Consider the following 13,389-nt stretch of genomic DNA (forward strand, 5'->3'; position numbering starts at 1 on the left):
GCTTTTACTAGATAGATTTTTGTATCAGAATGTGAACATGGTGAGGAATGTTGGTTTAGTAGTGTGTTATATCTCTATGCATCACTGTAGACTCCAAACACTCCCTGGCTGCATGAGTGCAGTTTGCATGTGTGCACCAGAGATATGCAAGTTGGGTGCATATCTCTGGTGCACACATGCAGCAGTTAAAGTGGCACGTTAACTTGCATGTTGGTTTGTCTGTGTTAGGTGGATTGATGTTGTGTGCAGACAGACTCTAATGACCCTCTTACAGAGGATAGGTAAATATAGAAATTAGTGAGCATTTTTCACAAGCTCCATAAATCAGCAAATATCTGAACTGCTGGACAAACATCCGTCCACCTGTCCTGGCACAAGGACAGCGTCACATTGTGGGATTTATGGATGCCACCATGCTTCCTCTCTCTCTTTCTCCCTCACTTCAAAAGCACAGGAGTGGGGTGACAGGCCAGGGGAGGGGGGCCTCATTGTTAATTTGCCCTTTTTAGATGAACAGAGAGGTGAAGGGAAGAAGAGAGGAGGAGGACAATGCCTCTCCAGAACAAGAGGGATGCACCGCCTAAAAAGATGGAGAGCACATATAGACCTGCAGCAGAGCTCTCCTCAGATAACCCCAAACTGAGTGAATGAGGCAATCAATCATGTGGGCTGCAGCTCACTCAGAAATAAATGGTGTGTAGCCTCAGTATACTCTGCAGAATGTTTTAAAAATGATCTGCACCAGTGCTGGAGTGGTTCAGGGTAAATGCTTTAAGGGTAGTGCAAAAGCATGAGGTGTTACTTACCAGACAAACAGTTTCCTCACATCTCATTCCACTGCTGCTGCGGTTCAATGGGACGATAGGTACTCTTTTTTCCCCACTTCAATAAGGGGATGAAGCTCAATTAGCATTTCACAAGTCCCCTTTTCCTCCTCCATTGCAACCTTCCCTGCGGAGCCCATGCTTTCTCTGGGGATTGTCCTGTTTTGGGCCCTTGTTGCCGTTGGCAGGGTGACAGTATTCGAGTGTGCAAACTTGTGCTATTGTCCGCGGGCCAGAGGGAGCCATGGAGACCCCATAATATGACACAGGAAAATGTTTGCTGATGGCAATTCTATGGGCTTTGTCCGACTCTTTCTCCTTCATGACGACTCGATTTAAGTCTCTAAATGTTTGACTACAAATGCAGGAGTGCTATCCAGCTCCTTTTCCTTTGTCCCGCGAGGTTTGAATGAGTAATTCAGCCTTTGTGTCGCTCGATTGAGGGGGCAAACAGAAAGACAAGATTCTTGAGCGTTCAAGCCCCTTTCCATGGTTATGCACTCTTTAGATCTCCCCCCTCTCACCAAATCCTACAGCTGACATCACTCTTGGGGAGGGTATGAGCGGTATCTATGTTAAAGATTCAACTTTAACAGCTCCAGAATAAAGTTAGAATGCATGCATATTTCAGCAGAGCTAGCACTCGTTCTTATTCATGCACACTCCGGATTTTAGGAGATGTTTGGCCAACGCGCGGAAATCACCGTGTAGGAGAAATATCGCATCCCCTCAGCGGCTTTTTCCAGGTCTCCATGACAACAATTTGCAATGGTGAAGAATTCGATACCAGGGCGCTTGGAGGCTGATTGGGGTGCATTGTGAGGGGCCTGGGGTCGCTGATTGGTTCATGGAAAGCACCATAACTACAAGGAGTTTATATTCATTCAACTTGTTGAAGTGCTCCTACTGCAGCCTGGAGAGAAATCTGTGCTTGAACTGCGGCTTCAGAGAGTCTGGATTCATCCAGCAGTGGTGAGTAAAGGGTTATTACTCTTTAAAAATATTTTAACTGAGAAGCATCACATTCATTTGTGGATACCAGAGAATAGCGCGCAATTACGCAAAGCTTACATTTGTTTATTGATGTCCCTTTAGATCTTGGCGGTGGACTACAAACTCTAACATGGACTGATCTGATCAAAAACTTTACAAAAATGGCAGACAGTGAGGTCAAGACGCTGCTCAATTTTGTGAATTTGGCATCCAGCGATATCAAAGCGGCCTTGGACAAGTCAGCTCCGTGCAGACGCTCTGTGGACCACAGGAAATATCTGCAGAAACAGCTGAAGCGTTTCTCTCAGAAGTACTCCAGAGTCCCAAGATGCCACACGCACAGGTCTGCTGAGTATGGGTGCGCCAAACCGGTGGGCGCTTCTCACCAGAGTGTGAAGGTCGCAGAGAAGTCCAGTTCGGATGCTCAGTGTGCGGAGGTTGCGGGGAGCGCCGTGGAGCAGGTGCCCATGAGGAAACGCCAGCTGCCAGCCTCATTTTGGGAGGAACCTAAGCTGACCCAGACTAAGAGGGAACACTCACATTTATTGAAAAAGAGCCCAGCAGGCACATCTGAGGGCAGTGAGAACGAAAAGAGGAAAAGGAGTTATGATGATGACGCAAAGGCCACTCTCTCTGCGTCCAGTCGGCGCAGCTCTGCCGATAAGGACACGCTGAAATTGGACCTGACCTCTCACCACTGTGTGAGCGTGTGCGGCTGCTGTCCCTTCCAGTACCACGGACACCAGGTCCTCCACAGTCACATTGTTGTCCCCCATCCGCCCCTGGGACTGTGGAGCAAAGCGGCAGAGACAGAGAGGCCTGAGCATCCTTATGGACAGAAACTTCACACGCACGTTGTGGTCAAACCTATACCGACCAAACCCACCGTGCAGTCACCGATCTTCAGTGTGTTTGGATTCATTTAACTACTCTACTAATGAGCCAGTCACACACACAAAAGGGTGTAAATATGACTAATTATTTTGTGTTCTGCGCAGCCAACTCTTTATCTCTCCACATTTGTATATGAGACACCTCATCAAGCACTTATTGGAATGCTTCATCTATTTTTATTGTTTAAATCTAGAGGACTAAGTTGCACTTGCAGACCAACTTCATCATGTTCACTTTCATGCCACTGTGATGCCTTTCAAGCATCTGAAAAACTGACAGTAAGTTAAAAGGTTTCTACTTTTAGGTTTCTACAGTGACTGCTCCTTTTGTCAGTACCAAAAGTCATGCAAATGAATGAGAACATCCTGTTTTAGTTTGCTCTTTCAGCTATGAGAATAGAATGTGGGACATAGATTGCCTTTTCTTTGTCAAAGTAATGTTTGATAGGCACGTTTGAAAACGATGACTTTAATTTTTAAATAAATGATCCAACTTTCCTCAAGAGCTCCTCCGGGCATTAGATCGTTTTTGCTTTCATTGAGCGTTCCAGCGAGACTACAGAGAAACTCTGACTGACACATTAAAGAGACTTCCTGTCACGTTACACATGTTATAAATAGATATTTTATACATAGAGAATTGCATTTACAGATGCGGCTAAAAAAGAAACACATTATGATAAATTTAGTCACATCTCTGATGCTTATATTACTTGAAGTTCATTTTAAAGTCAGTCAGCGTGGCTCAGGTATCGGATCAGTCTGTCCGGCAGAGGTAGACTTGTGAGAGATTTCTGTGAGAGTCTGTTTCCCCCCATTTGGGCTCGAATCCTGAATCTGCAAAGGTGCAGGAGTGGACGAGGTGACACTGTGGACAAGAGAAACAGAAAAGAGGTTTGTTGATAGCTACATTTGCATTGTACGCATGTGTGAGGAAGTGAGAGACAGAAAGAGACATGTTTGCATGTTAGGATGACATGATTTTGTCAGATGCTTACATGACTTCCTCTTCACGGCGAGCCACTCTTCTCGGCTGTCCAGCAGTTCAGTGAGCTTGCTGCACAGCTGAACGTGACCAACATGCTCCAGCAGCAAGTCTATGACCGGTCCTGCCCATTTACACATGACTGACGTTGAGATCCACTCACAGAACTGCAAAAAGAAAGCAAAATACTTAGAAAAAAAACATACAAATTTCAGTTTCTGGGAAAGCCATGTTGATGTTTTTGCTTATTTTTCACACCTGTGTAGCTCTCTCTGGCGTCTCACTGCAGTTTAAAGGAAGCATACTGTCATTCTGCAAAACATATCCATTGCTGCCAACAGTTCTAATGTGGGATCCTCCTGACGTTGGGTGAGGGGCACAGCCATATGTACAGGTAAAACAAGAGAGGGCATCACAGCCATTGTCCAAAAGGCACTTGAGCAGAGCCAAATTATCCATGCAGAGTGCAACGGCAGCAGGGAACGTAGTAGGATAAGAGGGTATTCTGGCGCTGACGTCAGCCCCTCTCTCCAGCAGTAATGACACAGTGCTGATGCAGCCCTGCCGCACAGCCATCAGCAGAGGACTGACTGGGTCCAGGTTTAGACTCGCGCCAGCGTTCAGTAACACCTCTGCTGTCTCTTTGCTGCCATTGGCAACTGCAAAGTAGAGGGCTGTCGCGCGCCTATCAGCATACTGGATGGAGTGGCTGTTGGCCAGTGTGGCGTTTACATTCGCACCTGTCTTGAGTAGCACAGCTGCCACAGTGTGTCTGTTGTGCTCTGCTGCCAGGTGGAGGGGGCTGACACAACTGTGGCGGAGCAGGGCTCGACTTGTGACTGAGACGAGGAGGGACACAATCCTGTACACAGAGTGTGGACACAAAATATGTAAAGACAACACACACTAATTAACTCTTATGACAGTTCAATTCATAATAACCACTCTATTGTGCATCATAGGCAAACATTTTATATCTGAATGCAAATGCTACATCTTTATGAATGTTTTCTTTTATACAAAACCTAATTGAGTTATAGTACTTACTCATGGTGTCCATATTGGGAAGCAGTGTGCAGTGGCAGCAGTCCTGAGTTAGTGGGTTTGTTGGCATCTGCGTTTTTAGTCAACAGCACTGCAACGCTCTCCTTGTGGCCATTTTTACTGGCCTCATGCAGCGCTGTGACACCATCACATGTCTGCATGTTCACATCTGCACCTACAGAAAACCAGTGTCCCTTAATAACCTTTAAATTCAGCAACATAAAAAAGGAGGGGGAATATTTTGTACAGAAAAGTACCTTTCTCAATAAGGTAGCACAGTGCCCTCATCTGTCCTTGCTGAGCTGCTACAATGAGTGGCGTGATGCTGTAGGTGTTTGGGGGATTGATTGCGGCTCCGGCTCTTATTAGCATCTCACAGATTTCCGTGTTGTTCCTGGACACAGCCTCGTGGAGGGCCGTCCAACCCTGACCACACCGCTGGTTCGCGGTGGCCCCGTAGGACAGTAAGAGGCTCACCATGTCCACATTTTCCAACTCACAGGCTACAGACACAGAGGAGACACTGGGTCATGTGGCTGTTACATGGTTATCTATACGTTCTAAATAGCTCTGTTGTATACAATTGATTTCATGGCTGTACCTTTGTACAAAGGGGTTTCTTTGTTCTTGCTGCTGATGTCGGGGTCGGCGCCTGTCTCCAGAAGGCGACGCACACATGACAAGTGTTCACAAGACACAGCCAGCAGCAAGGCCGTCTGCTCCTGCAAGGTACGTTTGTCTACTGAACCTGGATGGGCTGGAGCAGAAAATATATATATAAGGCTTATTTAGCTTTTTGAGATTGTACAAACAGATCGACGTATACTGTCACACTGAGCCTGTTTCACTGGACAAATGCACTGTTTGGGACCCTCAATTAAGCTTTCATGTCATACCCCTTAGAAGGATCTTCAGGCACTCTGTCTGTCCACAGAAGGCAGCATCATGCAGAGGTATCCACCCATCTTTGTTCTCCTTCAGCAGACTGAGAGGAGCGGATGTTGCCGCATCATTAACTGCCTCCACATCCCCTCTCCTGATGGCAAAGACCACCGGCTCAACATCCCTTAAAAAGGAGGGAAAAACACACTTTACGTGACTGACACATAAATGCAATCACATTTAATTTTAGATAGACATCAGCACTGTTTGAGGGCTGCAATTCTGATTGAACTGTGAATCTTACATTTTTATATTTAAGTAAATATCTTAATTTTTTGGCTTTATTTAACTTAAATAAGCACCTCTAACTGGTTTGGTAGGCTATGTCATTAAATTAATCAAGATTAAACATTTCTTATTATTACTCTTCAATGGTTATACAGCAGACCTCAGGAGCCCCTACACACACACACACACACACACACACACACACACACACACACACACACACACTGACATAGACATGCAGCCCCATGTCAAACAGCACCCAACAACAAAAGACTCACTCCGGCTCTGACGTTACGTCGCCCTGACCGTCTCCTCTCCTCCTATCTCCCCACAGTCGCGTCTGAACATTATTACATTTACCTCCAGCGTTACGGAACTGAGATAAGTATTCAGAATAGCTGAATTTCGTCATTACTGATGAGAGATTTCACGGCGGTGTTTCCTCTCACAGCGCGGTGTCGGAGGCGGCGGAGCAGCAGCAGCGTGCAGCGCCTAGCAGGGCTCAGCTGTGCTCTCAGATTATTTTGGGACTGTATTGTCAGGCGGCGGGGTGACGGGTTTATCCATATATGTCAAGAGACTCGGACATCCAGAGATAAGGCGAACAGCGCTGGAGATAATGCAGCCCTAGCCGAGATGTCTTTATTTGCATGAAGGCTTTATTTCATTGGCTAGGAGCCACAATACACAACCACATAATTAAAAGCTCTAATCTTAAAGGGGACTTTTGGAGGAAGAGGCCTAGTGTAAGAGGAAAAACACAAAACAAGGGGTAATAATGAGCACTACGGAAGATAAATGATAGACCCACACCATTCATGAGACAGTGCCACAGACATTGTGGTCCTGTAGGCTACTGTAAGTGTCCACTGAGATTGTAATTTAAATCTTATTGTTTTGAGTAAGCCCTTCGTTTTTGCTCATAGAGGAGGTATCTGAAAGCTCCTTTAATCAAAAGGACTACTTAGAAACCAGGGCCGTAGACATTTTTAAAATACTGGGGCCATGAGTGAATCCCAAGTCAACTTTAAACTTCCAAATGGGGTTTAATCCCCATCCGAGAAGCACCTGATTCAGCTACATAGGCATACTGCTAGAAGATACACAGGGAAACTCTTTTCATTTTAAATATTCAAAATTTGATTGAAGAGAGATATTTGCACATCCAACTGTCTCAGACGCAGGTGCGTTTGAAAATATCACCTGAGTCTCTGAACAGAATATCCCGCACAATGCTCTTATTCAGCTTCACAATTTATGAGTAACACCAACATTTAAGTCCTGCTGGACCTTTGTCAAGAGTGAACATTAGTGTTAATAATAAACTGTGAAGCTGAGCAAGAGCAGTCTACAGGATTTTCTGTTCAAATATTCAAAATTTTAAAACCCCATCATTTGCATTTTGTGTGTATTTGTAGAATGTAAAAAAAACTCCTTAAAACACCCAAATGATCAGAAACAAGATACAATCAGGGCTCACTCCTAATGCGTCAAAGACTGACAATCTGTCGGTGCCATGGGGTCAGATACTGACGCACTGAGGCACCCTTTGGTGGCGGTATGAGATGCAGCTGCATTTTTTCTAAAGCTGCGAGCAACTGCTGTAGTAAAGAGAGCAAGAAAGTCTGTATAGGGAGGGTGTGTGGGAGGGAGGGAGATGTATGGGTCAAACAAACTCTGGACTTTCACCCGGGAGACCGCTGTTCATGTCCAACACATTCTCATTCCGACCTTGTCACATATCGATGTTTGGTCATGGACCTCCCACGTCCAGATACGATGTTAGAGGTACTCTGGGTCAAGTTATGTTTGTTACATGTATTGTCTTCTTTCAAAATACACTTCCGTTTTCACAGGAAATTTACAGTTTAGATACTGTCTCTTTAAAAATAAGCGTACTGCATCAGTACAACAACGAGAATTGACTAGATTTTTTTTTTCCTCCAACAACTAACACACATGTTTTAGACAACAAAAGCATGTGGTTAGGTTTAGGGAAAAAAAAAACCAGGGTTTGGCTTTGTTATCTTATGGGACGTGAAGAACGCTCTCCTCGGTGAAGGTCGGTGTTTGTTGGACTCATCCACCACCCCTCCCACACACCCTACTAGGACTTTTGCTGCCTTAACTTTTGTTCTTGTCCCACCATGTTTTCCCTGATGCCGCCGAGCACCATTAAACTATAACGACGACCACCCGTATATCAAGCAGAGGTTAAAGGATGCCTTTTTTCATCAATGTCTGAAGCCGCAAGTCACTGCCCAAGCGCCGGATTTCGATGACTTCGGAGTGAGCTAGGTTGCGGCGCCATATACTGGAGATGAGGGAGATGTATGGGTTAACCAAACTCTGGACTTTCACCCAGGAGGCCGCTGTTCATGTCCCATGTGAAACTAAATGTCAATCGAGTGGTTTCAATAACAAATAAAGTGTGCTAGTATGTCTAGCATACTACAGTAATGACATATGTCATGTGACGTTACATTACGTCAGTAACAAACCTACTTATCTTATATATACATGCACAGGTCTGCTGAGTATGGGTGCGCTGCTGATAAATATCTTATATTTCTAAATCAAACTGAATACCTTTGTTGCCTAAACCAAAAGAGGTAAATCGAAAACCAAAATGTTCTACTGTAAGTTTATTTTGAAAACTGTTTGTATGCATTTGATGAACTGAAACTGTACATTTTCAGCGAAAATAAAGATTCATTTGCATAGAATAAATTGACACGCGAGAGTGCAAAACTTCTGTGTCCTCAGTGGCAGCTATGGGCACAACCCTGACCTCTGGTTTGTGCTTTGGTAAGGTTTTCATCCCAGAGAAACTTAAATTATTATATACTCCAGGTATTTATCACAAAACGTGACTGTGAAGCACTGGCTTTATTTTAATGTTCAGTCTTGTACCTTTCAAATGAATTTACTAACTCACTAATTCACTTTCAATGGTCTGCAGTTTCTCCACAAGAGGGAGGTGTTTGGTGATTGACAGAGCACATGCCAAACTATGGCATCTATAAGGAATTAAAGTAATAGAAGCAGCAGTTTATATCTGAAGATACAACTCAGTGTTGGCTCTTATGAATATAAAAAGTAATAATTGCTGAAAACTTACAGTCACACCACCTGAAGGCACCAATGGTTTTCTTTTGCTCTTTCCTTTGTGTGTGTATCTTAAAACTTTTAGAAATAAAATTTCTACCATGTTAAAATACGTGCTGATAATGGGATATCATTTTGTCACATTTCACCTCCAGTGTCTGTTAAGTTCTTGAACACTATTCAGCTTCTTGCTTAAAGTAACAGATGTTAGATTATAAAGATTTTTTGATGAGATTTTATCAGCTTATTCTCAGGAACTTCATCGCTTTTTCTTTTGTCTGTCTGTCTGAGTTAAGTCAATGAGCCACACTTATTCAAACGTGACATTGAAAAAAATTACTCTGTTTCAGTTTATATTGAATGTGAATATGAACAAGTCATTTAAGAAGTGCCGTATAAAATAATAGTACGTTTCCTCACCTGTGCAGGTTTACAGTCGAGTTGTCAGAAGTGAGGAGACTCAGGTTGTAGACAGCCAGCCTGTCTTTTATATCATTGTTTAGTCTCTGATAAAGAGACTTGGGTCTGCTGACTGCGATCATCACAGGAGGATATGTGTTGTCCAGTCTGAGGAGCGGGACATCTAACAGTGAGCTGCTGTCTTCTTCATAGACCAGAGATCCAGAACAACAAATCAGAAAACAAAAGTCAGAACACTGATAGCAGAAATTTAAAAAAAAAAACAGGTCTGTCAAGTGCCTAAAACAAAGATAACATACCAACATACAGAGGATAATAAATACACACTCCACAGTCATACTGTATGAATTAAAGACCAAGCTCATTTGACAGAGCTGAAATCTGCACTGGCAGACATCAGAGAGCAGCAGCTCATGCGATGAGGATAGCTGCCTTTTAAGGGCATGTTCAACTGTGTTTGAATCCACTTGATTCTGCTGATCCAGAGGCAACGCCGAGGTGAGGTCGTGTGTTACAGTGAGTTATGCAGCAGAAAATTGGCTTAAGAATAACACAAAGCTGGAGTTACAGTTTTAGGCTATCAACTTAAAATTTACACAAAAATAAAATGCACACGCACAGAAAGAGGAGAGATTTGACAGGTTTGGATGACCACGTCTTTAAAACTGTTCAAAAACTTGAATGGAAAGACTTGAACTCACCATGTGACAGTTTTCCTCATCCTCATTCACAGAAGTTGAAATTACAAATGTGCTGATCCACCTTTAAAACAAGAAGAGCATTCGTCTGTTGCATCGACTCGCACTGTCACAAGCTGAAGTGTGAAAATGTGCACACAACAATGACGGCTGATTTTGGTTTCACAATCACTTCTTTAGAGGTGTTTGTGAAAAATGCTTCCTCTGTCTAAACTGGAAGTGGCGTCTGGTTGACTTGACACAAACAAGTCTATCTGCGTGTGTATCTATTTACAGCTGGAGGAACTAGAGTGTAGACAAGCTCTGGGGTTGCTTGAGGAGCCCCACATTTTCAGCCAAGAAAGACAAACATGGTTATTTAACTACGTTGTGAGAGATGCACAGTGTTTGATTTCAGGTAATGCTACAAAAACGCCGGCCAGCTTCAACAAAACAAATCATATTTACTGTCTGTTGCTTTTATGTTCAGCTGAAATGTGACAGGAACTACACACACACTGTTGTTTGTTACTATACATTCATAAAAATAAACCCAAGGTATGTTTGTGGCAGTTACATACAGCTTTAAAGCTTTACTAGCACACTTAATGGGTCTTGAGGTTATCAGTTTCACCTGTGCTTTTCCTTCTATGACAAGTCAAAATGTATATCGGTCTCTGTTTAAAACACTATTATAGAGCTTTTCACAGACTTGACATGTCATAGCAGGTGTAACACAGGTTCAGTTATTACTACCTTTAACCATTTCTCTGTCCCATTTAAGTGTGTCGGCAAACCTGGTTAATGAGCCAGCATGCACAGTGGCAGGGTCCAGATCTATTAGAACTATTAAAGCAGGGGTGTCACACATCAGGCCCGCAGGCCAGAACCGGCCCACCAAAGGGTCCAGTCTGGCCAGCTCGATGACTTTGCCAAGTGTAAAAAATGCAGAGAAGTTATTAATTCCACTTTCAACTAAGAACAGGGAAGATAAATTAATCATTGGCAGGTTTGAGGAAACATAAGTGTGACGTTAGTTTTAGCCAAGAGATCAGCATTGCAGCTGTGAAAACTGGCTAGTTTATTGTTAACAAAATAGCTTCAGCATCAAAGCCATACTCTGAGTGAGTTTGCTAAAAAACAGACATATTGTTGAAGTTGCACAGCCTTCATCTCAGGCTATTCATCATTTGTTTTGAAAATGGACTGTTCATTAATTGTGAACATTCTCAGGATGTAAGCTACCTCTTAAGTTCCTTCTTTACACTAAAAGAGAGGGACAAATTTGAAGGCTTTGTTATTTACAGGTGATTATACAATGGTTTTACTGGTCCGGCCCATTTGAGATTAAATTGGGCTGTTTGTGGTCCATGAATTCAAATGAGTTTGACACCCCTGTATTAAAACTAAATAAAGTTTACCCCTTATTAATATTGCTTATTACACCAGTGGTTTTTACGCTACATCAAGACAAAATGTCTGCTGGGGAAAAAGGTCTGTTGCTAAAACCAATGTGGATGCAGCCATCATCAGTGTTATTATTTAACCTGTTTGTTCCTTGTTCCTGTTATGTCATATTATGAAAAAGGTTGATGAATCTAGAAAGTCCCCCTGAAAGGTGTTTTTGTTTCCATCTGCTGACGTTTCTGTACTAATGTCATATCTGGGCTTAAGAATGACTTTAATTTTGTGACGTCCGACTTTAGTTTGGAAACCGCTCATTGTTCAACATGCAGCTTACACAAGTGTGATGTGGAAACTTTGAACCTCTGGTGCACTAACACTGAGTGACTTTTAAGTGAAGTAGACACCTTGGCTCCACCAGTTGAACTTCTGAAGTGAAAAATGTTTGCATATAAAACCAAATCTGAAATTTTCAATGAGGAAGAAACAGGAGAATGAGATAGCTAATTCGACTTTTTGTGTCACAACATTTTAAGCAGAGTATTTATATAGGTCTAAAACAGTGTTCTAAAATGGGAGTATACATACCCCTAGATGTACTTTGGAGAACTGGGTACTTGACATTGACACACAAATGAATGCGGTTTTATCCGGTTGCTTTGGCCTTCTCCCACAGTTCCAAGACATGCAGGCTAGGTTAATTGGAGACCCTAACCCTAACCCTAACCTGCACGAAGGTGTGAATGTGAGTGTGAATGGTTGTCTGTGCCAGCCCTGTGATAGTCTGGTGACCTGTCCCCACCTGCAACCCCTTACAGTATAAGCGGTTATGGAAAATGAATGAATGAATCAGTCATGCATAATTTATAAAAACAATACATCACAAAATTGTAAATGCAACCTATTAAAATGACACAGTTCAATGCAACTACAATGTCATCTTAGTGTTACTGCATGATGACAAAATTTTTTCTCGAACTCAGCATAGACTGTACAAATGATGGACAAAGCCACCGCAACGTCACCAATTGGTTTGTGGACTCCTGTTTTGAAACCACAAGTTCAACACTCTGGCTTTCACCATCTTTTTTTTTTTTTTGGAGCCAGAAGTGACCATATTTGGGGGAGAGGCTGGTGCTGTGGAGAAACAAGGCGTGGATCTGACTGAGAAGCTGAGGACACTGTCAGACAGCCTATCACTCAAAGTGGCCCCATTCTTAACTATGAGTAACATTAAGCCTTAACAAAAAGTAAACGGGTGAGTAATAAAAATCCCCGTACAGTGATCATGACGAGGGACATCAGCTATAGAGACCAAAACCAGTTTTTGGACCAGGCTGTTAATTTCTGCTGTAAAGTTGGGCATTTTAACATGGAGGTCTATGGGGAGTGACTAGCCTCTGGAGCCAGCCTCAAGTGGCCGTTCAAAGAACTGCAGTTTTTCCCATTTCAGTGTGGGCTTCATTTTTCAGGCCTGTTGAGTGATATATTTAAAGTGCTGTATTGTACCTCTTTATAGGCGTTTTTGTTCTACCAAACTTGTTTTGCAGTGGTCAGGGGGAACTTGCCTGAAAAACATCTTTCAAAGCAGGTACAGTATTGAAAACAAGTTTGAGAACCACTGCTCTAAAACATGTCTGAAGGGGATCTTTAAAGTTGGAAAAGTAAGAGGCTTTTAAAAAAATAAAAAATTATGCTTTTTTCATTATTATAATTCCATATTAATACTAGGTTAATTGTGGGGCATATGTCACTGGTAAAATCTGCAGGGAAACAGAATTTATAATGTGAGCTCCTCAGAGTCAGCAGAGTTTTGGTCCACGGGAATTAGAGCGGAGTGAGGGCTCTTAATGTCCTCCTCATCTCGGACC

The 13,389-nt window shown here is 42.9% G+C and overlaps 2 protein-coding genes across 2 annotated transcripts; one reads left to right on the top strand and one right to left on the bottom strand.

Annotated features, from left to right (window-relative positions):
* Nucleotides 1-1,624: 1,624 nt before the first annotated feature.
* On the top strand, nt 1,625-3,231 carry LOC126400860 (protein FAM181A-like). The gene is made up of 2 exons (XM_050061846.1): nt 1,625-1,796; nt 1,920-3,231. The coding sequence occupies exon 2, from the start codon at nt 1,979-1,981 to the stop codon at nt 2,741-2,743; it is 765 nt and encodes a 254-aa protein (XP_049917803.1). The 5' UTR covers nt 1,625-1,796; nt 1,920-1,978; the 3' UTR covers nt 2,744-3,231.
* An 86-nt stretch (nt 3,232-3,317) lies between these two features.
* On the bottom strand, nt 3,318-6,925 carry LOC126400858 (ankyrin repeat and SOCS box protein 2-like). The gene is made up of 8 exons (XM_050061843.1): nt 6,188-6,925; nt 5,636-5,805; nt 5,341-5,496; nt 4,997-5,242; nt 4,743-4,914; nt 3,954-4,557; nt 3,709-3,862; nt 3,318-3,578 (listed from the first exon to the last, which is right to left on the bottom strand). Exons 1-8 carry the CDS (start codon nt 6,319-6,321, stop codon nt 3,442-3,444), a joined length of 1,773 nt encoding a protein of 590 aa, XP_049917800.1. The 5' UTR covers nt 6,322-6,925; the 3' UTR covers nt 3,318-3,441.
* Between the last annotated feature and the right edge of the window lie 6,464 nt (nt 6,926-13,389).

The sequence above is a fragment of the Epinephelus moara genome, chromosome 14 (assembly GCF_006386435.1).
Source record: "Epinephelus moara isolate mb chromosome 14, YSFRI_EMoa_1.0, whole genome shotgun sequence".
NCBI classification, from domain to species: domain Eukaryota; kingdom Metazoa; phylum Chordata; class Actinopteri; order Perciformes; family Serranidae; genus Epinephelus; species Epinephelus moara.

Coding starts and splice junctions, on each gene's coding strand:
- LOC126400860 (XM_050061846.1), top strand. CDS start 1,979: ATGGCAGACAGTGAGGTCAAGACGCTGCTCAATTTTGTGAATTTGGCA.
- LOC126400858 (XM_050061843.1), bottom strand. CDS start 6,321: ATGACGAAATTCAGCTATTCTGAATACTTATCTCAGTTCCGTAACGCT. Junction 5,497..5,635: donor CCTGAAGATCCTTCTAAGGG/GTATGACATGAA, acceptor TTTCTGCTCCAG/CCCATCCAGGTTCAGTAGAC. Junction 4,558..4,742: donor TCCCAATATGGACACCATGA/GTAAGTACTATA, acceptor CTCTGTGTACAG/GATTGTGTCCCTCCTCGTCT.